We start from the raw sequence: 23778 nt of genomic DNA, 5'->3' as shown, positions 1-23778 counted from the left end.
GTTGTTACAACAAGCTGAGCAAGAAGCTACAAGGTTAACCTCCACCTGAGTACAAACTCTGCTCTTTCTCCTGACCACACTGGAGCGCTGCTCATTGATCCGATTTGTGCCCACCTCTGGTCTACAACATATGTGCAACCTCTACCTGACACCATTATAGGCAGCACGATTCTTATTTATCATACCCAGTATCCAGGAAGGGCTGGGGTCTACTTTGCTGCTAAATGGCAATGCAGAAGGCAAGTGAAGTGCTTAAAAGATGTAGCTCAGTCAGGTGGTGGGAAAAAACACTACAATTTCACTGGGGAACAATGATGTCGATGTACAGTGAGGCTATGAAGGGACCAAGGGGGCAGCTTTTGGCTTAGGGTCACCAGCTGCCACTGGTTGAGGGGTTACAGCACCAATATACACAAGTTCTGTTATGTGCTGTGAATCAGAGGCTAAGGGGTCATCGGAACCTCTGCCTCAGCCACAGTAGAGGAACAGGTGGGATCTGGTGGTGTAAGGACCACAGGAACGTCCTCTTCCTTGGAGGAATCTCTTGTCTTTCCTTCTTCATTTTGATGACTGCGAGAGCTTCTCTGGATCATCATCATCATCATCATCATCATCATCATCATCATCATCATCATTTAAGACTGATTATGCCTTTCAGCATCCAGTCTGGAGCTTAGTCCACCTTATAAAATTCCTCCATGATCCCCTATTCAGTGCTAACATTTGTGCCTCTTCTGATGTTAAGCCTATTACTTCAAAATCATTCTTAACCGAATCCAGGTACCTTCTCCTTGGTCTGTCCTTCACTCTAACAACTACATCACTGAGTGTGTCATAAAAACTATCCAGTTTATCTTGATCTGTCCCTTCACAATGCGAATATATTGACACAATCCTAATTTTCTTGCTAGACATTGTCAAATCTATCCACATCAGTCGTTCGTTTACTTACCTTATTGCAACTACACTGGGTTCCATTTCTTTCCTAATGTAAAGCCCTACACCCCATTGTGCTATTCCTGCTTTGACTCCTGACAGGTAGACCTTGTATTCTCCCACTTCCTCTTCTTTCTCACCCCTCACCCGAATGTCACTAACAGCTAAATCGTCCAACCCCATCTTACTTGCAGCCTCTGCCAGCTGTACCTTCTTCCCAGAGTAGCCCCCATTGATATTAAAACATCTACATCTACATTTATACTCCACAAGCCACCCAATGGTGTGTGGCGGAGGGCACTTTACGTGCCACTGTCACTACCTCCCTTTTCTGTTCCACTCGCATATGGTTCGCGGGAAGAACGACTGCCGGAAAACCTCCGTGCGCACTCTAATCTCTCTAATGTTTACATTCGTGATCTCCTCGGGAGGTATAAGTAGGGGGAAGCAATATATTCGATACCTCATCCAGAAACGCACCCTCTCGAAACCTGGACAGCAAGCTACACTGCGATGCAGAGCGCTTCTCTTGCACAGTCTGCCACTGGAGTTAGGTAAACATCTCCGTAACACTATCACGCTTATCAAATAACCCTGTGACGAAACGCGCCACTCTTCTTTGGATCTTCTCTATCTCCTCCGTCAACCCGCTCTGGTACGGATCCCACACTGATGAGCAATACTCAAGAATAGGTCGAACAAGGGTTTTGTAAGCCACCTCCTTTGTTGATAGAATACATTTTCTAAGGCCTCTGCCAATGAATCTCAACCTGGCACCTGCCTTAACAACAATTAATTTTATTGTATATGATAATTCCACTTCAAATCGTTCCACACGCATACTCTCAGATATTTTACAGAAGTAACTGCTACCAGTGTTTGTTCCGCTATCATACAATAAAGGATCCTCCTTTCTATGTATTCGCAATACATTACATTTGTCTATGTTAAGGGTCAGTTGCCACTCCCTGCACCAAGTACCTATCCGCTGCAGATCTTCCTGCATTTTGCTACAATTTTCTAATGCTGCAACTTCTCTGTATAGTACAGCATCATCCGCGAAAAGCCGCATGGAACTTCCGGCACTATCTACTAGGTCATTTATATATATTGTGAAAAGCAATGGTCCCATAAAACTCCCCTGTGGCACGCCAGAGGTTACTTTAACGTCTGTTGAAGTCTCTCCATTGAGAACAACATGCTGTGTTCTGTTTGCTAAAAAAACTCTTCAATCCAGCCACACAGCTGGTCTGATATTCCGTAGGCTCTTACTTTGTTTATCAGGCGACAGTGGGCAACTGTATCGAACGCCTTCCGGAAGTCAAGGAAAATAGCATCTACCTGGGAGCCTGTATCTAATATTTTCTGGATCTCATAAACAAATAAAGTGAGTTGGATCTTACACGATCGCTGTTTCCGGAATCCATGTTGATTCCTACAGAGTAGATTCTGGGTTTCCAGAAACGACATGATACGCGAGCAAAAAACACGTTCTAAAATTCCACAACAGATCGAGGTCAGAGATATAGGTCTATAGTTTTTCGCATCTGCTCGACGACCCTTCTTGAAGACTGGGACTAACTGTGCTCTTTTCCAATCATTTGGAACCCTCCGTTCCTCTAGAGACTTGCGGTACACGGCTGTTAGAAGGGCGGCAAGTTCTTTCGCGTACTCTGTGTAGAATCGTATTGGTATCCCGTCAGGTCCAGTGGACTTTCCTCTGCTGAGTGATTCCAGTTGCTTTTATATTCCTTGGACACTAATTTCGATGTCAGCCATTTTTCGTTTGTGCGAGGATTTAGGGAAGGAACTGCAGTGCGGTCTTCCTCTGTGAAACAGCTTTGGAGAAAGGTGTTTAGTACTTCAGCTTTACGCGTGTCATCCTCTGTTTCAATGCCATCATCATCCCGTAGTGTCTGAATATGCTGTTTCGAGCCACTTACTGATTTAACGTAAGACCAGAACTTCCTAGGATTTTCTGTCAAGCCGGTACACAGAATTTTACTTTCGAATTCACTGAACGCTTCACGCATAGCCCTCCTTACGCTAACTTTGACATCGTTAGCTTCTGTTTGTCTGAGAGGTTTTGGCTGTGTCTAAACTTGCAGTGAAGCTCTTTGCTGTTGCGGTAGTTTCCTAACTTTGTTGTTGAACCACGGTGGGTTTTCCCGTCCCTCACAGTTTTACTCGGCACGTACCTGTCTAAAACGCATTTTACGATTGCCTTGAGCTTTTTCCATAAACACTCAACATTGTCAGTGTTGGAACAGAAATTCTCATTTTGATCTGTTAGGTAGTCTGAAATCTGCTTTCTATTACTGTTGCTAAACAGATAACCCTTCCTCCCTTTTTTTATATTCCTATTTACTTCCATATTCAGGGATGCTGCAACGGCCTTATGATCACTGATTCCCTGTTCTGCGCTTACAGAGTCGAAAAGATCAGGTCTGTTTGTTATCAGTAGGTCTAAGACGTTATCTCCACGAGTCGGTTCTCTGTTTAATTAGTTAGTTGGTTAGTTGTTTTGGAGAAGGAGACCAGACATCGAGGTCATCGGTCTCATCGGATTAGGGAAGGATGGGGAAGGAAGTCGGCCGTGCCCTTTGAAAGGAACCATCCCGGCATTTTCCTGAAGCGATTTAGGGAAATCACGGAAAACCTAAATCAGGATGGACGGACGCGGGATTGAACCGTCGTCCTCCCGAATGCGAGTCCAGTGTCGAACCACTGCGCCACCTCGCTCGGTCTCTGTTTAATTACTCGAGGTAATTTTCAGATAGTGCACTCAGTATAATGTCACTCGATGCTCTGTCCCTACCACCCGTCCTAAACATCCGAGTGTCTTAGTCTATATCTGGTAAATTGAAATATTCACATAAGACTATAACATGCTGAGAAAATTTATGTGAAATGTATACCAGATTTTCTCTCAGTTGTTCTGCCACTAATGTTGTTGAGTCGGGAGGTCGGTAAAAGGAGCCAATTATTAACCTAGCTCGGTCGTTGAGTGTAACCTCCACCCATAATAATTCACAGGAACTATCCACTTCTACTTCACTAGAGGATAAACTACTATTAACAGCGACAAACATGCCAACACCGGTTGCATGCAATCTATCCTTTCTTAACACCATCTGTGCCTTTGTAAAAATTTCGGCAGAATTTATCTCTGGCTTCAGCCAGCTTTCCGTACCTATAACGATTTCAGCTTCGGTGCTTTCTATCAGCGCTCTAAGTTCCGGTACTTTACCAATGCACCTTCGACAGTTTACAATTACAATACCAATTGCTGCTTGGTCCCCGCATGTCCTGACTTTGCCCCGCATCCTTTGAGGCTGTTGCCCTTTCTGTACTCACCCGAGGCCATCTAACCTAAAAAAACCACCCAGTCCACACCACACAACCCCTGCTACCCGTGTAGCCGCCTGCTGCGTGTAGTGGACTCCTGACCTATCCAGCAGAAGCCGAAGCCCCACCACCCTATGGCGCAAACCAAGGAATCTGCAGCCCACACGGTCGCAGAACCGTCTCAGCCTCTGATTCAGACCCGCCACTCGGCTCTGTACCAAAGGTTCGCATTTAGTCCTGTCAACGATGCTGCAGATGGTGAGCTCTGCCTTCATCCCGCTAGCGAGACTGGCAGTCTTCATCAAATCAGATAGCCGCCAGAAGCCAGAGAGGATTTCCTCTGATCCATAGCGACACACATCATTGGTGCTGACATGAGCGACCACCTGCAGATGGGTGCACCCTGTACCTTTCATGGCATCCGGAAGGAGTTAAAAGGAGGAAATGAGGTGATTAATAACACAAAAAATGATAAGTAAATATATGAATATGCCACACTCCCTTCAGAGGTTAAACAAAATTTTAGGTCTGTAGGATTAGGTTATGAAGTTATTGGCTACGTGAGTAATGGCTGTAGATAACTGACCTCATAACAATTCTTACTAATGACTAAATGTGATGAGTTTAAGGTGTTTTATGAACACTTTGCTGCAGTGTAACAGACAGAAATTTGAGACATTTGCAGTGAAAAATTAAGTAGATTAAGTTCAACAGCAGCTAGTAATGACTGAACACCTCTTACAAAAATATTCTCTTGGCCTGAATATCAGTAACTATAAAATTCATATTAATCTTTTGTATTGTCATTATAAGGGTTGAAAATTGAAATAAACTGAGGCTTCAGGTCTGCAACCAGCTTCTGCCAATTTTCTTTAACAAAAGGCCTGATAAAATTATTACTTCCAGTTATAAGCACATGCAATTTACAAGGATACGCACTGTAATAATAAAATTATACCGTCATGCATGAATACTTTCTTGTACTTTTCTTAATATTGTCATACCATGGTTTCAAACATTTCCAGTCACAATTTGACATATTCTATGAATCAAAGTCAACAGCAACATCTTTCCATATCGTTCCTTTGTGGGCCATAGTAACTATCACTTTTATTTTGCCTTGTGTTGTCTACATAACGATTCAATATAATTTCCAGCAGCAAATCTTTTTCGGCTGGGGAGAAGTTTGAAGAGTGCACCTTTGTTAGCTTACTTTTCACCAGCTTTGTGACATGACACCCTTGACAATAAACACAGTGTATCTATGCTGTACGATTAACATCTGGGGTCAATAATCAATTGTAGCAGTGTTGTGAAGTGTGTTTTGTGCTAACACTGCATCTCCTTCAGTGGATCCAAGTTTTGTGTTACGTAATGAAGCAGAGTGAAACTGAGTTTAGTTTCTGAACTAAGTTTAAAACTGACCTCCAGTCAGAAATGTTAATATGACGATTAAGTAATGAACTGTGTGAAGCAGTAAGTGAACATCTGACTCTCCAAGACCCATTTCTATATGTAAAAGAATGTATATACACTATACAGAGACAAAACAGCATTGCAATTAAATATTGTGAACTAGTGGTACCAAGCCAATTTTTGAAACAAATTACGGGAATATTTCATGACTTAATTAGTAATCTTCACCTGTATCATAGCTGGCAATAAATCTGAGAAGTTTTTCTGAATTGCAATTTCTTTTTCATGAAGTATGATGAAGGCCGAAACTGCTCTGACTGCCTGGAAACGAACCTAGAAAAGTACAAAATAAAAAATAAGTAGCAAATTCATGGAATATTGCCCAATGTTATGAAACACACCACACTTTACCTCATAGTTAGCAGTGTCCATCAATGACCTCTGTAGCATTTGTTTGATGAGTTCTAAATAGTTTGCTTGTTGGTTTCCAAATACCCCAGGGACAGAACTGTAAAAAGAAAATTGAGACGAGTTATCTAACTTAAAATTTTTTACTCTGTTGTCAACATATCAACAAAATAGTCTGTTCTAATAAAACTACTATAGGAAAGGTATGTCACATACATTCACCATCCTTGGTACACAAGAGCTGCAACTGTGTAAAAATACTGACCAACACCAAATTCAAGATTCCAATAATCATAAAATACAGTGATACAGGTAACTCCCAATTACTCTTTATATAAATGTCATTCTTTCACAAATCAGTTTCACTAACACCATAATTTACAAATACTACAACTTTTCATCCATTAACAGCCCATGCCATTTCTACCATAAACTGAAGATATAAAGTCTGTAAACAAATCTACAATCATGTTTGGTATTTTATTCAGAAATTTCCATCTTGGTCACATACATTATACAATTCACAATGACTGACAGCGGCTTACTGCCATCATCAGATCACTGAAAGGATTCCAATACAGTTATCAAAATATGTATAGGTCTGTGTACAGATTGTATGAACATGATATTGTTATCAAAATACTTTTGATGATCTGATGAAAGTAAGCTGAAATTAGTAATTGTGAATTGTATAGCATATGTCATCAACACGGGCATTTATAAATCAGATGTTATCTATATTTAGTCTTTCAGCTATCTATCTGCATTAATTTGTAAAAACTTGAAGCAGTGTCAATGATTAACAAATACTGTACAAACACAACAGAAAAATAAGGCAATAACCATATAAACACAAAGCAGCATATGTGTTTCCTAACTAAGGCAATAACATATTTAAACTACAAGCTTTATTCAGTTACTTGAAACATGATCTCTCTCATGCACTACATTACTCACAAATTTTCAATTCTTTACAGTCGCTGTGAAGTACATTTTGAACTATAATAAAATTATTTCAATAAAATCCGTCTTGATTGCTTACACGTTGATTATTTCATTCAGTTACTTGTTTCGATCTCTTATAGGATTATCAGAGCATTTTATTCTGCGAAAAAGGAGTACACTTTCTTAGAGGTCAAACGACTTTAGTCTTAAAAATAAAACAACATAGAAGCATGGCTGACACACCCTTGGTGACAGCAGGAGACGGTGGTGTGGAGCAGGCCATTCTGGAGGTGTGAAGGATACTGCTGAATGAGGATTAGTCACTAACAGTTTAATATGAAACTTCTGCCCACCACCTCTGACATAAGGTCACTAATAACCAATGGTTGTGCGAAATGCCTTTTTAAAAATATACAATTACTAGCAGTTTGGTCATAGAATGAACAGCTAAGGATGTTTTGAGGTGCATTATAAAAAGTTCAGAAGCAGAGAAGAAGGCTTTATCCAATGGCATGGGTTTATTTAAATGTTGGGGCAAACCATCTTCACTATGCTTACATCGGCCCTAAGTCCCTGGATAGCACCAGCTTATGTATAAATGAGTCCATGTCATTGGATAATGATTTCTTTTACGCTTTTGAGCTAACCACATCTTTTACATAACATTTTAAAACAACCTCAGTCGTTCATTCTATGACCAGAGTTATAACATCTACGTATTTTTATAAATAGATTCCACAGAATGTAGATGAGTCACACAACCACTGGCTATTAGTGACATTATGCTGGAGGAGGTGGGTGGAACTATTGCTAATAAGACCACTTCACCAAGGGCATATCAGCAATACTTTTATATTATTTTATTTTTATAATTATATTCAACTCCTCTGAATTCTAAGAGTGTGTATTCCTCTTTTTCATAGTGTAAAACAGTCAGATGATGATCCTATAAAAGACTGAAACAAGTCACCAAATGAAATAAATTATTTATATGCAATCTAGAGGACTTTTATTGAATTACAGTTTATCAATAGCTGTTTTTTGCATGGACAATTTTACAAAAAATTCTTGTCTTTGGAAATGTCTACATGTGTTCATCATAGCTTTTATGGACTCCTCAGTCTAATCTTGAACTTGACTTATGAATTTTTAGTTCTGGATATAGGAAATTATTGCAGGTGTTACATTTGATGAGTAAGTTCACTGACGCAAGACATTATTTTCAGCAACAAACTTTTGAGTCCTTTTGCTTAATGCACCAGTGTTATGTTGCAGGAAAGGAATAACATCCCAAGAGATAAAGGTCCAGATTCATGCTAGCAAACATTTTAGCACTTTGACAGAATTATTTATTTACTGTCCCAATACAAGAATGATGAACTTACACAATGACTGTTATTGAAAAAGATGAAAAGAATTTTTCTCACCCTGGAAAGGAAAATTTAGATTTATATCCTGTCGGCCAACAAGGACTTGCACAGGTTCATGTTAGGGAGGGTATGGGGAAACTAATTTGCATCCTTTTGAGACACGCTGTCCTAACAACTGCCTTAAACAACTTTGAGAAAACAGAGACTAAATCTGGATGGCGCGCCAGGGATTTGAACCACCACCCTTCCAGATGGGAACAAGTCCATTACCACTGTGGCACATCACTTGGTGCTATCAGGCAATAGAACTTGCTTACAAGTTTATTTTAAACTGCAAAAATGAAACTAGTAATCAGTCCACTCGTAAATTAGGTTCTGCTGCCACATCAATTTTAGGGTAGGTGAAATGTACCTCCACAAAATATACGCACAGTGTGGCAACACAGGATTCAGCCATGGTCTTATAATTATTACCAATACGTTTTTGTTCCAGCATAATTTCAGAGAAAGCTTTCACCTACAGTGCTGCATTAAATAACACATGGCTGCCAACTGTTCACAATAGGGTATAGCAATTAAGAGTTCACATGCTACAAATCCAAAAAGTACACTGCGAACTGGATGGGAAAAGAAAGATAATGTCAAGAAAATGTTAAGTCAGAAGAGACTGGTTCATACAGACTTAACAGCACTAATGACTGATTGCTATAGGGTTATACAGTGGCTGGAGGAAGAAATATGACAACATGATTTAAGAATCACAGCCATCAAACTTTATAAAGTCACGCAAATATTTAAACTTAAAAGCAAGTTCTTGACAAAAAAAATACCATATGCCATTAGATTATTATTATTATTTCTCTTTCCTGTCTCAGACGTTATGTCTGGTTAAAAATGGAAAGTGACGCGGACCTTGATCAAGCGTGACTTCCTTTTAACTGTACAGTATATGTTACATTGCATTTAGGGACTTTCGGGTAATTGAACATGTGTCAATAATTACAGATTTCTGTAATTGTATATATATGTTTGGATGTAGCTGTATTGCGTTGATGTACTGGTGGATACTTTGTGGTATGACTCCTGTAGTTTATAGTATAATTGGTATAATGTCAACTTTATCCTGATGCCACATGTCCTTGACTTCCTCAGCCAGTTGGATGTATTTTTCAATTTTTTCTCCTGTTTTCTTTTGTATATTTGTTGTATTGGGTACGGATATTTCGATTAGTTGTGTTAATTTCTTCTTTTTATTTGTGAGTATGATGTCAGGTTTGTTATGTGGTGTTGTTTTATCTGTTATAATGGTTCTGTTCCAGTATAATTTGTATTCATCATTCTCCAGTACATTTAGTGGTGCATACTTGTATGTGGGAACATGCTGTTTTATAAGTTTATGTTGTACGGTAAGCTGTTGATGTATTATTTTTGCTACATTGTCATGTCTTCTGGGGTATTCTGTATTTGCTAGTATCGTACACCCGCTTGTGATGTGATCTACTGTTTCTATTTGTTGTTTGAAAAGTCTGCATTTATCTGTTGTGGTATTGGGATCTTTAATAATATGCTTGCTGTAATATCTGGTGTTTATTGTTTGATCCTGTATTGCAATCATGAATCCTTCCGTCTCACTGTATATATTGCCTTTTCTTAGCCATCTGTTTGATGCGTCTTGGTCGATGTGTGGCCGTGTTGAATGATACGGGTGCTTACCATATAGTGATTTCTTTTTCCAATTTACTTTCTTTGTATCTGTTGATGTTATGTAATCTAAAGGGTTGAAGAAGTGGTTATGAAATTGCAATGGAGTAGCCGATGTACTTATATGAGTCATTGCTTTGTGTATTTTGCTAGTTTCTGCTCGTTCCATAAAGAATTTTCTTAAATTGTCTGCCTGTCCATAAAGTGGGTTTTTTATGTCGATAAATCCCCTTCCTCCTTCCTTTCTGCTTAATGTGAATCTTTCTGTCGCTGAATGTATGTGATGTATTCTATATTTGTGGCACTGTGATTGTGCAAGTGTATTGAGTGCTTCTAGGTCTGTGTTACTCCATTTCGCTACTCCAAATGAGTAGGTCAATATTGGTATAGCATAAGTATTTATAGCTTTTGTCTTGTGTCTTGCTGTCAGTTCTGTTTCCAGTATTTTTGTTAGTCGTCGTCTATATTTTTCTTTTAGTTCTTCTTTAATATTTGTATTATCTATTCCTATTTTTTGTCTTTATCCTAGATATTTATAGGCATCTGTTTTTTCCATCGCTTCTATGCAGTCGCTGTGGTTATCCAATATGTAATCTTCTCATTTAGTGTGTTTTCCCTTGAGTATGCTATTTTTCTTACATTTGTCTGTCCCAAAAGCCATATTTATATCATTGCTGAATACTTCTGTTATCTTTAGTAATTGGTTGAGTTGTTGATTTGTTGCTGCCAATAGTTTTAGATCATCCACGTACAGCAAATGTGTGATTTTGTGTGGGTATGTTCCAGTAATATTATATCCATAATTTGTATTATTTAGCATGTTGAATAGTGGGTTCAGAGCAAGGCAGAACCAGAAAGGACTTAATGAGTCTCCTTGGTATATTCCACACTTAATCTGTATTGGCTGTGATATGATATTATCTGAATTTGCTTGGATATTAAGTGTGGTTTTCCAATTTTTCGTTACTATGTTTAGGAACTGTATTAATTTAGGATCTACTTTGTATATTTCCAATATCTGTAGTAACCATGAGTGGGGTACACTATCAAAACCTTTTTGGTAATCAATGTATGCGTAGTGTAGCGACCTTTGTTTAGTTTTAGCTTGATATGTCACCTCTGCATCTATTATCAGTTGCTCTTTACATCCTCGTGCTCCTTTGCAACAGTCTTTTTGTTCTTCATTTATAATTTTGTTCTGTGTTGTATGTGTCATTAATTTCTGTGTAATGACTGAAGTTAATATTTTGTATATTGTTGGTAGGCATGTTATGGGGCGATATTTAGCTTGGTTTGCTGTGTCTGCTTGATCTTTAGGTTTCAGATAAGTTATTCCATGTGTATCATGGAATGTGTATGGGTCTGCAATGTAACTGTTAAATAATTTAGTTAGATGTGAATGTGTTGAGGTGAACTACTTTAACCAGAAATTTGCTATTTTATCATTTCCAGGGGTTTTCCAATTATGCGTAGAATTAATTGCTCGGGTGACTTCATGTTGCAAAATTATCGCTTCAGGCATTTGTGGTATCATCTTGTATGTGGTTGTTTCTGCTTGTATCCACCGTGCATGCCTCTTATGTTGTACCGGGTTTGACCATATGTTGCTCCAGAAGTGTTCTATGTCTGTTATGTTTGGTGGATTGTCTATTTTAATGTGTGTGTTATCTATTGTCTGGTAAAATTTCTTTTGGTTTTTGTTGAATGTTTGGTTTTGTTTCCTGCTATTTTCACTTTTTTTGTATCTTCTAAGTCGTTTGGCCAATGCTTGTAATTTCTGCTTCTTTTCATCTAATTGCTCTATCGCTTCTTGTTGTGAGATTTTACCTAACCTTTTTCGTTTTTTTTTCTGACATTTCATTTCTTATAAATTGTGTTAGCTGTCCGATGTCTTTTCTCAGTTTTTCTATTCTGATCTGTAGCCTGTGTTGCCATGCTGGTTTTGTGGGTTTCTTCTGTGTGTTGGTTGGTTCTGATCTCTGCCTAGTGTGTACATTTAGTGTAGTGAGTGCTCCTACATAAACCAGTAGTTGTAACTCTTCCATAGTTTTATTTTCATTTATTTTGTTGTGTATGATTGAGTTGATAGTTGTTGTTGTTGTTTCGACTTGTGGGTTATTTGGTGGTCTATGCAAGAATGGTCTAATGTCTGTATTTGTGTATTTGTATTCTATATATGTCAGCTGAAATTTTTCTTCTATATCTAACATGTGTGTCACTTCGTGTTCTATTTGTGCTTGTTCTGGTGGCTGTCTTAAGATTTCGTTTTCCTCTGATTGTTTAATTGATGTGTGTTGGTCTTTGTTTGTTTGCTCTGGGATGTTTGAGTCCATTACTGTATTTTCTTCTTCTTCTTCTGATTGCACATTATTTTGTTCCAGTATTTGTTGTACTTTTTGTTTGATTTTTTCTAATTCTGACTAGGGTATCCTGTTATTTTTTATTATCACACGAATCTGATCAGCTAGTCGTCGTTTTGTTAAAAATTTTAATTCTGGGTATCTGGTAATAAATGTTGTGTATACTTGTGATCTGTACCCAGTTGTGCTGGTTCCTAAGTTTGTTGCTTGGTAATAACAGAACATGAGGTGTCGGTTAACTTCGTCTGACCATCTCATCCTCTGTCTTTGTTTTCCTTCTAGAGTGGTTGCAGGAAGCATATCCTGCAAAACACCTCTATTTGGATTTAAATCATTTGCCGTGTGGCTAGCAGTGTCGTTACCATTGTGGACAGACATAGGGTTCAAGCGTCGTCCCCGACCATGACAGCGCTTGTCCGAGGCTTCATTAGTTCTGTCCTGAACCAACTAATCGCACTAATAGAGGGGTTAGCCCTATTAGTGGTTTGTTCTTTTCGTCGCCTTTTACGACTGGCAGAACATACCGGAGGCCTATTCTTTTCCAGGGCCTCCACGGGATTTATTATTATTATTGTTATACAATTTTTACCTGAAAATGAAGGTAAAGTGACATGTTCTAGAAAACAGAAAAAAAACCACTACAATATAGCACATCCAGAGCACTTCAAAATTTTTCTTTATAAACACAGAGGGATACAGGCAGTTTTGTTTCTCCTATATGCTGTGCAGCAATACTGGCAGTACCTACCATGACTTACGACAGGAACAGAAAAGGGTTTTCTAACAGTTTTTTGAAGCACTATATATAAAAGACATTTCACAGCAATGAGTTCAAGAAATTTTGTCAAATCATTATGAGAATACAGGGTTTCTGAGGAGGAACGACAAGTGTTCAGGTGTATGACAGGAACGATCATTCAAAGCAAGAAAGTCTAGTAAACATGACCTCTAAAATACATGCCGTAAGAGCTACTGAACACTTTTCCCATAGAAGAGATGTATTTCACAGTACTTAAAGTATGCATTTTAGAGACCATTTTTACTAAGCTTGTATACTTTGAATGATATTTCTTGTCGTATACCTGAATATTGACTATTCCTCCTCAGACACACTGTATATCCATATAAACAATATATTTGGAAAAAAACAGCAGTCCTAATTCTGTTAGTTCAGAAGATATTCACCGAAGCAAAAATAATGTTATGCAACATGGTACATAGCCAAAATAACACTGGCGTTAATATGAAGTATAAGTAAACTTTGATAAACAAGTCTTTTGACTCAACTATAATTGTTCAGTAACTGCAGCAGAGCTGTTCACATAACACATTCACTGCCTCCGTCGTCTCACTACCAAACGGACTTCCAACCTAATTACGGCCTCAGGTTACTCTACTCTACTGTACTGTACTGTACTCTACTGGTAAGTCTATCAGTAAAATCTTCCATAAAAAAATATTGCAGCTGTGACAAAAGAAATTTAATGTAACATCTGTGACAACAGAAATTTTTATGTAAGCTTTTCACAATGTGATGTGACGTGACGTAACTTAACAAGAAATAATCTGGAGAGAACATCCAACTATTTCAATGTAGCAGCTCAAAACACGTAACCTCATTATTCACTTACCATTGGTTATCTGAAATGTTATCTTAGAACAATATAATCTCACAACTACTATCTCCATAGAGGCAGACTATTTGATAAAGCAGTCAGAACCACAAAGGTGTATCTTTTACTCCCTGTAGCTCAACAAGTCAATGCTATACTCTCTAACAAAACATCACTATAAAATTTTACATAGCTCCTGATATCAATCAAATGTTCAGTTTCTACAGAAATCATGAGTATAATCCTTAAATAATAAATAATAATTACTGTTGCTCAGAAACTTGCTCATCATTTTGCTTTAACTAAATTATTATTGATGAACCAGCAGAATCCTCAACTTATTTGCATAAGCACACATATGTCTGCATATTTGCTTTATATATAGTTAAAATAGTTAATCAGTAGTAGTAGATAACGGCCGGCCAGAGTGGCCGAGCGGTTAAAGGCGCTGCAGTCTGGAACCGCACGACCGCTACGGTCGCAGGTTCAAATCCTGCCTCGAGCATGGATGTGTGTGATGTCCTTAGGTTAGTTAGGTTTAAGTAGTTCTAAGTTCTAGGGGACTTATGACCACAGCGAACCACAAAGGTGTATATTTTACTCCCTGTAGCTCAACAAGTCAATGCTATACTCTCTAACAAAACATCACTATAAAATTTTACATAGCTCCTGATATCAATCAAATGTTCAGTTTCTACAGAAATCATGAGTATAATCCTTAAATAATAGATAATAATTACTGTTGCTCAGAAACTTGCTCAAGAAAAGTCACAAATGAAGCAAAAATTAGACACGTTGAATATTAACCCGACACAGCATTTAATTCTAAGTAAACTTTAGCTTAGCAATAAATACCTGCAAGTATTGTACAACTACCCTAAGCGAGCATATCTATTCATATATGAAACAGATTCTGTAGTAGTGTGTGTTCTCTACAACTATGTACAACTTACATATCTAAATATATTCCTCACCTGAACATTCGAAGAGCACTTTCTTTGAGGTGCGGAATTGGTGTACTTGCACACGTAAATAAGAACTGTAAGAATTCTGGCCACTGGTTGTTCCCATCATCGTCTATAAGATTTCGAGCAACTTCTGCTGCCACGTCACAGACCTTCCGTCTTATTGTATCCACTTGCTCCTGCTGGACCGCCTGAAGAACTTGATCCTTTAACTCTTGTTGAGCAGCAGGTGGCAGCTGTGTGTTAAAAATACATCAATTTTTGGCAATAATAAACTAAGTTTATGGACCAAATCATCAGAAATTTTTCATGTGCCCTTAACAATGGAACAAGATGATGCATTTTTAAGTATTATGGTACACACTGATGCCAGAACAGCAGTAGTAAATATGTTTAGATTTACTGCTTTTATGGAGCTGACTAGTAAAAGCAGCATTCATCATGCCAGTTTCTCCTTCTCTCAAACAGATTTTAAAAAGGGTGAAATTCTGGTTGCCAAATTTCTATCAACACTTTTTCCTATAAGGGTATTTAGGGGCACCAAAGCACTGAACTTTCTGAAATGACTTAGGCTAATCAGGGGAAATGTGTGTTAAATTTGGTCACTCAATGGATCTGAGATATGTATCCACAACTAAGACTAGGAACAGTTCTACATATCCTGATTTGGATTTAATACAGTTTTATATTTGTGTTATTTATTTATTTAAGGCAGATTGCTTGCTGTCTTGAGACATGTCAATAGGACACTGCGACTGACTAGTTTTCTTTAGTTTCAGTTTCCAGAGCAGTTTTGGGTATGTATCCTGGGGAAAGCAATATTTAATCTGCAGATTCTAAAAATAACACCAAGAAATTTTGTTTGTACGTAAAATCTATGAACACTACAAATAATTCAACACCTTCTCTTGCTGACAGTACGGGTAATGTAACAGATGATGATATACAAAAGGCCGAAATTCTAAACCTAGCTTTCAAAACTTATTTATGGTGCAGGACTGCAGCACCGTTCCCCCTTTCAATTATCCAACAAATGCAAGGATGGCTGACCATTCCCCCTTTTCAATTATCCAACAAATGCAAGGATGGCTGACGTAGTGTTTAGTGTATGGAGATTGCAGAACAGTTAAGATCCTTAGACACCAGGAAGGCATCTGGCCAAGACAGTACCCCCAGTAAGATTTTATGTTTACTATGCTACAAATATAGCACCATTCTTATCCATCATCTATCAGATATCATTGGAACAGCGGAAAGTTCCACAGGACTGGAAGAAGGCGCAGGTCAATCTATAAAAAGGGGTAGAAAATCGGGTGCACATAATTACCGGCCAGTTTCACTGACGTCGATTTGTTGTAGGATCATGGAACATATTTTGTTTTCAGACATAGTGACCTTTCTAGACTCTGAGAAGCTCATCTGCAGGAACCAGCACAGCTTTAGGAAACAGCAGTCACGCGAGACACAGCTCGGCCCTCTTTGTGCATGATACACAACAGGCTCTAGATACCGGCTCCCAGGCTGATGCCATATTCCTCGACTTTCAAAAGGCATTCGACTCAGTTCCGCTCTGTTGCTTGCTCCAAAAAGTGCGCGCTTACAGTCTATCCGATGACATTTGCAGTTGGATAGAAAGTTTTCTAACAGACAGAGAGCAGTATGTCGTCCTGGATGGGGAGACTTCAACAGAAAGAAGCATAGCATCAGGTGTGCCCCAGGGCAGTGTAATAGGTCCGCTTTTTTTTACGATTTCCGTAAATGATCGGGTTGATGCTATAGACAGCGGCATTAAACTGTTTGCCGACGATGCTGTAATCTACAGGAAAGTAGTATCACACGAAAGTTGTGAACAAATCAATCACGATTTGCAGAAAAAAAAATGTGTGGTGTAATGACTGGCAGTTACCTCTCAATATTAGTAAGTGTAACCTACTGTGTATAGCAAAGTGAAAATCCCCATTAACGTAAGAGTACAAAATAAATGCCCAGTCTTTGGAAGTGGTAACATCCGTCAAGTATCTGGGTATGACTACTCGAAATGACCTCAAATGGAACGATGAGATTAAACAAGTAACGGGTAAAGCAAACCCTAGATTGCGGTTTATTGGTAGAATCCTGAAGTGATGCAGTCCTTCAGCAAAGAAAATTGGGTACAATACTTTAGTTCGTCCAGTCTTAGATTATAGTTCGTCTGTATGGGACCCTCACCAGTTAAGTCTGATTCAAGAGATTGAGAAGGTCCAAAGAGGATCAGCAGGATTCGTGACTGGTACATTTAGCCATCGCAAGAGTGTTACAAATCTCATAGAGGGTTTGAAGTGGGACACACTTGCAGATAGACGACGTGCTAAATAGAAGGGGCTGCTCACTAAATTCCAAAATCCAATCTTCGCCAAGGATGTAGAGCATATATTATTACCACCAACTTTCAAATTGTGCAATGATCGCCATTCAAAGATAAGGGAAATTAGAGCTCGTACTGAGGCGTTCAGTCATTTTTCCCCCGCACGATCCACGAGTAGAACAGAAGGGGGGGGGGGGGGGGGGGGGGGAGGGGGGGGGGGGATATGACTGGTGAGAATAGTGCCCTACGCCACACACTGCTTGGTGGCTAGCAGAGTATACATGTGGATTTAGACTCAGTATTTTAGAGTAATTTTTATTCAATTTCAACAATGTAGGAAAAGATAGAGTGCTACCTGCCGTAAAGATGACACTTTATGTTGCAGACAGGTACAATGAAAAGACACTTACATAAAGCTTTCAGCCACAGCCTGCATCAGTAAAGGACGGACACAGACACGGACGGACGCACACGCGCGCGCGCGCACGCACACACACACACACACACACACACACACACACACAAGCATACCTCATACTCACTTAACTCCAGTGCCGGCATCTTGGGTCAGAATGCAATGCTCACATGGGATGCCAAGTAGCAATCCGAATGGGTTAGGAGAGGGATAGTTATCAATACATTTATACCTATTGATCCCACCTCATCCTGACATACTTTAGCATTTTGTTTTCCACATCTGCCCATGCCACACAAACTTTTAACCCTTGACCTAATCCAACCCCCCCCCCCTCTACTTATTCTGACCCTCACAAACCTAGCACTGCAAAAACGTATCTCCATGGCATAGGCATCTCAGAACAACCTCTGCTCCCTCCGCAAGATACCACTACTTGGCAATCCCTACTCCATACATCACATCTCTGAAACTGAATCCCTTGCTCTCCAGCACCTGGAGGAGCATTCTAGACACCATCTCCATAAGTTATCCAACCTGCTGACGTCTACTGCCACCTCAACCCCTAACCCCTATCGTACCCACAGTGTTCCTCCTTGTCCAACCCTCATGGAAGCTAAATCGTGCCTAGCTGACCTTTCCAACTTGCCATACCCTCCAAATCTCCCTACCAGCTCTCCACAAATCCAGAGCCAAAACATTCCTGTAAGACTTATTAACCTTTCCACCAAAACTCTCAGCTCCACAGAAGTTACAGTCCTATCCATAGGTGTCACCTTTAGCCCTACATCCAACTTTACCTATGCTGGACTTGTCAAAAACCTACTCTCCTGCTCCTTGCAATGGAGGCACTTCTTTGTCACCAATCCCTCAAACCAAATCTACGCTAACTCAAGCACTGAATCTTGCCTCTTCCAGTTCATACCACCTTCCATCATCCTCCCCCTCCATCTAACCACCCACTAGTCAAATTCCAGGAATTCCTTACCGCCAACTTACCCTCACCAAACTTCCCCAGTTCCCTTCCTCAGGACAACCACCTTCCAGTAGAAATAGCCATACACAACCTCAAAACAAACCATGAGCTAATCAACCTACCTATAGTCAAAGGTTCCAACACTGTTGTTACGAATGACAGCAACAACCTGGCGGAAGGCCTCCGCCAATTATCTGACTATACCACCTATAAACTCTAATAGAATGATCCCACCATAGAAGTCCAACACAACTTCCAATCATTGCTTAAATCCTTAGGCCCCTTCCAGAGCATCTCCACTGAATACATTTCCCTCCTCACCCCCTTTGACACCATGCGCACCCACCTTCTACATGCTCCCCAAAATCCCCAAACCTGGATATCCCATTGTGGCTGGTTATTGTGCCCCCACTGAAGGAATTTTGGCCATCACTGACCAACCCTCCAACCAATTACCCATAGTCTAGCTTCCCATGTAAAAGACACCGACCACTCTTCCACATATTCTCCACCAACCCATCCTTTGACCTCCTGGATCCCTACTCGTCACTTTTGACACCACCTCGCTATACGCCAACATCCCTCATCCCAATGGTCTTACCGCTATTGAACACTACCTTTCCCAATGTCCTTAAGACTCCAAAAATCCACTGCCTGATTCCTCATACACCCTACTAACTTTGTCCTACCCTACAACTACATCTCATTTGATGGGAAAGTATATCAGGGTGTATACGTGGACAAGGAAAAAAATTCCCGGATTTCCTGATTAAAAATACACTTTCTCCCAGGTGACAGTATATTTTCCCTTATCAATCATTTGAATGGTTATGGTTTTTATACACGGGCGTACAATTTCGCGGCACTTTAGAAAACGAAACTCAGGGAAAAAGACAAGTTTTGGAAATATCTCTGATGTGCAGCAACATGTACGTTGCGTATTTTCGTATTACGAAAGTATACATTGGAATTCCACCAAACACCGCATATTACTTTCCGAATCATTGAAATCGAGATTTCAATGCGCTTTTGTAGGCCATTCGTAGCTCACGTCATGTGATCTCCCCGGCCGATGACACCAGATATTCAGAGCATAGGACACGTGATGTAGTCAGCCAACAGCAAAATCACTGTTAAGTAAAACGAACATACAAACAGGGAAAGCTAACAGCTTAAATTAATATACATAGTGTTGCTACAAGAAAAGTAAAGTTTTCACATATAACATTGTTCCCAAGCTGCAAGAGAAGCTAAGCTTTCGCATATACTGTTGTTCTTTTTTGCGCGTGTTACACTTTTAAGATATATCACACTAATGTGCCAGTAAAATTTTTAATAATGACACAAATGTCTGATCTTAAGGGTTCGAAATTATTCTAAATGGCTTCTCATCAAAGAGTTGGTTTTTAAATGAGAGTCAAACACTCTGTGATTCAATAAATTCATGGTATATACTTGCACATAGTTCAACTTACGTAAAACGATATTTACTTTGAAAGTAACATTTTTCAAACCACTATTCGCAATATTTTCCCGCGGCCTGTTAGAAATAGGTTTGTTTCAGCAGTTGCCAGAGAGCGCAGATAACAGGCGACACCGCGCTTGGGTAGCTATCATGATGTAGGAAGCCCGTATGTACGTACGTCTAGAACACTGAAAGATCATACATTATATCATAAAAGAAACAAGAGATCAGAGGGTACTGCAAGAACATCGGAATTTCGTGAACCATATTAAAATGTGCACATTTAAAGTGGATACTTAAAGTGCACATTAGTATGTCCGGATTCCCAATGAAGTAGACCTCGACCTGATATTAAGCTTTTCAGTGTGGTTTTCAGGATGTAAATTTTCCTGGCGCACCAGTACTGTATTATATGATGTTTGGTTCTTTATTATGGCATAATACCAGACATGCTACAAAATGAAAACGTGCACTTGAAATGCAGCGAACAGTTGAAACTAGCCAGTACTGTGGAATTAAACATTTCGTTTCAAATACATTGACTGCCTCTGTGGAAAAGGTTAACGAAAGTCAAATATCTTTAGCAAACAGACAAAAATAACTTCCTTGTTCCTCAAGGCGATTAATGCTTGACTGTCAGAAAGGTGGAAATAAAATAAAATCTGAAACTAATGATATATTTTAGCCTTCCGTAATTATGTGAATGTGTTTTAAGTCACTTGATAGCTCCCAGCCACAGATATACGTTTTGTTTTCATTTGACGTGAGAATAAACGAAGGGAAAACAGCAAAATCACTAAATGTAAACACAGTTCATGTGGAGACTACCCACTATAACTCAGACTGCTCTGCGCATCAGCCCCGCATCTATAACATTTGCGAACCGGGTCAATACTAAAAAAAATCTGATTTTCAAAATAGACCCTATGTTCACCTTGTAGCACTCATCTTTCTGAAAAGTCTGAAACATAAAACATATGTATTCGAGGAAATGTAAGACATATTAATTTGGTCTTAAGTATGCCGAAGTGCAATGCCACGCCTCTTCATAAAGCATTTTTCTACCACACATCCAAACTATATTCACGAGAGTGGAAATTGGAATGTCCTGTGGTGTCTCTCCTGCTCCCAGTCGGCCGGTTTGACAGCCTGCTCCTCTTAAAAAAAATCTCGCAATTAATAGCGGATGGGATTATTTGTAATCGAGAGAACAAGAACTCTTCAAAAAATCTGAACTCTATCGCCTATTAGTTAATAACTTGCTGTTTTGTGTGACATAAAATTAAATATAGGATATATAAAACCAATACTGTCAAGAGATAAGCAAGAAATTACACATTTCTTCAAACCTTAATTCCTAGAATTTTTTCTCTCTAATCTTGCTACAGCTTTCCTTTCTGCGAAAGAATCTATTAGGCCTACCTCATCAAAGTTCGTCAAACGTTTTGCCACATGAAAAATGGAAATGCCGTTATCTAATACTGAGAAAGCTGTTAATACAAATAATACCCAAGACTGGCGTAGTTTCTCGATCTGATTACGTCTATTTTGTCGCTGTCTGCTAGATAAAACAAAATGGGCCTTTGTAATATGGCAGCAATTTTGTAACACACCAAATAAACGAGACTGTTTTGGCACAAATGGTCATTTTTATAACACGACAGAATATAATCCACGAAGTACCAATATTGAATGCCTATTAGGCCTACTACAAGCAAAAAGCTTTATGTTAGGAAATAGTTTCACATTTCATTCATACGCACCAGCTTTGCAAGCATGAGATCAAAAAGTGGTATTAAGAAATTTTTATGTAAATTTGGAATGGTCTTATTCTTCCATAATTTGTGTGATGTCCATGTTTCTACTCCTTCCTGGTTCTAACAATCTTGTCATCACCAATTCTGTAGCTATTGCTGCCATTGTCAAAACTTGTTTGCCGATTAACTTCACTAACCCTGTCCGAATCACAGTGTTATTACTTCCAGAATAGAACTTACCTGGCTGCTAGCCGGAGACTGTACCTCTGGTCCTTACTAGTGTAGCGATCTGGCCAAAAATTTTCTGTCAAAATTTCATTTTCTTGGATACACCGAGAAGATAACATGTAATCTTTCTCACCTGCTATTCCTGTTAGTCGTTTATTACCATTCTGGTAGTCTGAATCAATGGATTTCGCTAGTAATCATAACAATGCTTGTTCATTAGCAAACCCAATCAACCACATAAGCAGACAGCAATTGGCATTCATCCGTTCGGCTTTACTCCCTCAGCTCGTATAGCCCCGTCCCCTTCTGTATGCGGAAAGTTTATTTCTAGATGCGACGAGGATTCTCCTGACTGGCACATCACGTACACTATGCATGCATTCAAAAGTCAACTTATATTTCATTCAGAAATCAACTTAAAATGTGTTCAAAAATGTTCAAAAACCAACAGGGAATCGTTTCAAAATCATCTGAATAATCGATAGACAAACGTGCGCTGGATGCTAGGCGCTTTGTGAAACAAATTTTTTTCCTCAAGAACATGAATTTGGCGCCCTCTCTTCCTGGTAGTATCTAGCTGCTTTCTGCGACTGCTTGCACAACCAACAGCCACATTTCCTGTAGCCAGAAGTGGGAGAATCTACTACTCAAACGTGACTCAACTGTGCATGCGCATGAGCCCGAGTGTAACTGCTAAAACAAATTGAATGTTAACAGTTGCAACTTCACACTCATTGGGGGCAATTTGTTGTTATGAATCACTGCCTAGTCTTCCTAAAGCCTTTGACACATTTTCAATTGGCAGACGCTTGCATGAGCAATGTGTGTGTCGTCGTACATGGCGCATTTCATTTGCAATGCAAGTTATTTTCGTTTTTTTCTATCGTTTATGTTTTGTTGTTGAAGTATTATTCTGCAGTAGCGGGATACAGTAATATCCTTTGTTAGAGTATCGGTTCTTACCAGTCAAAAGTACAAAAACTTAACTGAAAACTACAACAATGAAAAATTCCCAGAATTCTAAAAATATCCCGGGTTTTTCCCAGTTTTCTCCCGGATGAAAAAATTCCCGGGTTTTTCCCGCATCTCCCGGTTGTCCCACGTCATATACACGCTGTATCCTCCTATGACAACCTTTTACGGGCCACAAAGAGGAGACCTTCCTAGCCTCCCAATACACCAAACCTCTAGTATGGTTCAGATTCTCTGGTGATATCTTCATGGTCTCGACTCAGAGCCAAGATACCTTATCTTCCTTCCTTCATAATCTCAACATCAACTCTCACATTCACTTCATGTGATCCTCCGCAGCCCAGCGTGCCACCTTCCTAGATGCTGACCACCTCCTCTCCGATGGCTCCATTCGTACCTCTCTCCACATTAAACCCACCAATCGCCAACAGTACATGCATTACGACAGCTTTCACCCCTTTCACACCAAAATATCCCTAACATACACCCTGGGCACCAGTATGCTGAAGGTCTCATCAAGGCCTTCACCAACAGGCGCTGCCCCTTGGACCTACCCCCC

General features: G+C 39.4%; 1 protein-coding gene across 1 annotated transcript in view; it reads right to left on the bottom strand.

Annotated features, from left to right (window-relative positions):
* The window catches only part of LOC126458439 (importin-5), a 177550-nt gene that overhangs the window by 148230 nt on the left and 5542 nt on the right, over nt 1-23778 (bottom strand). Inside the window, exons 3-5 of the mRNA XM_050095494.1 lie at nt 15072-15298; nt 6112-6208; nt 5929-6033 (exon numbers count right to left, since the gene is read on the bottom strand). Of these exons, the coding sequence (XP_049951451.1) occupies nt 5929-6033; nt 6112-6208; nt 15072-15298 (429 nt within the window). The remainder of the gene's footprint in view (nt 1-5928; nt 6034-6111; nt 6209-15071; nt 15299-23778) is intronic.

Source organism: Schistocerca serialis, chromosome 2 (assembly GCF_023864345.2).
Source record: "Schistocerca serialis cubense isolate TAMUIC-IGC-003099 chromosome 2, iqSchSeri2.2, whole genome shotgun sequence".
NCBI lineage: Eukaryota > Metazoa > Arthropoda > Insecta > Orthoptera > Acrididae > Schistocerca > Schistocerca serialis.
This window is presented reverse-complemented; position numbering and strand designations above follow the sequence as displayed.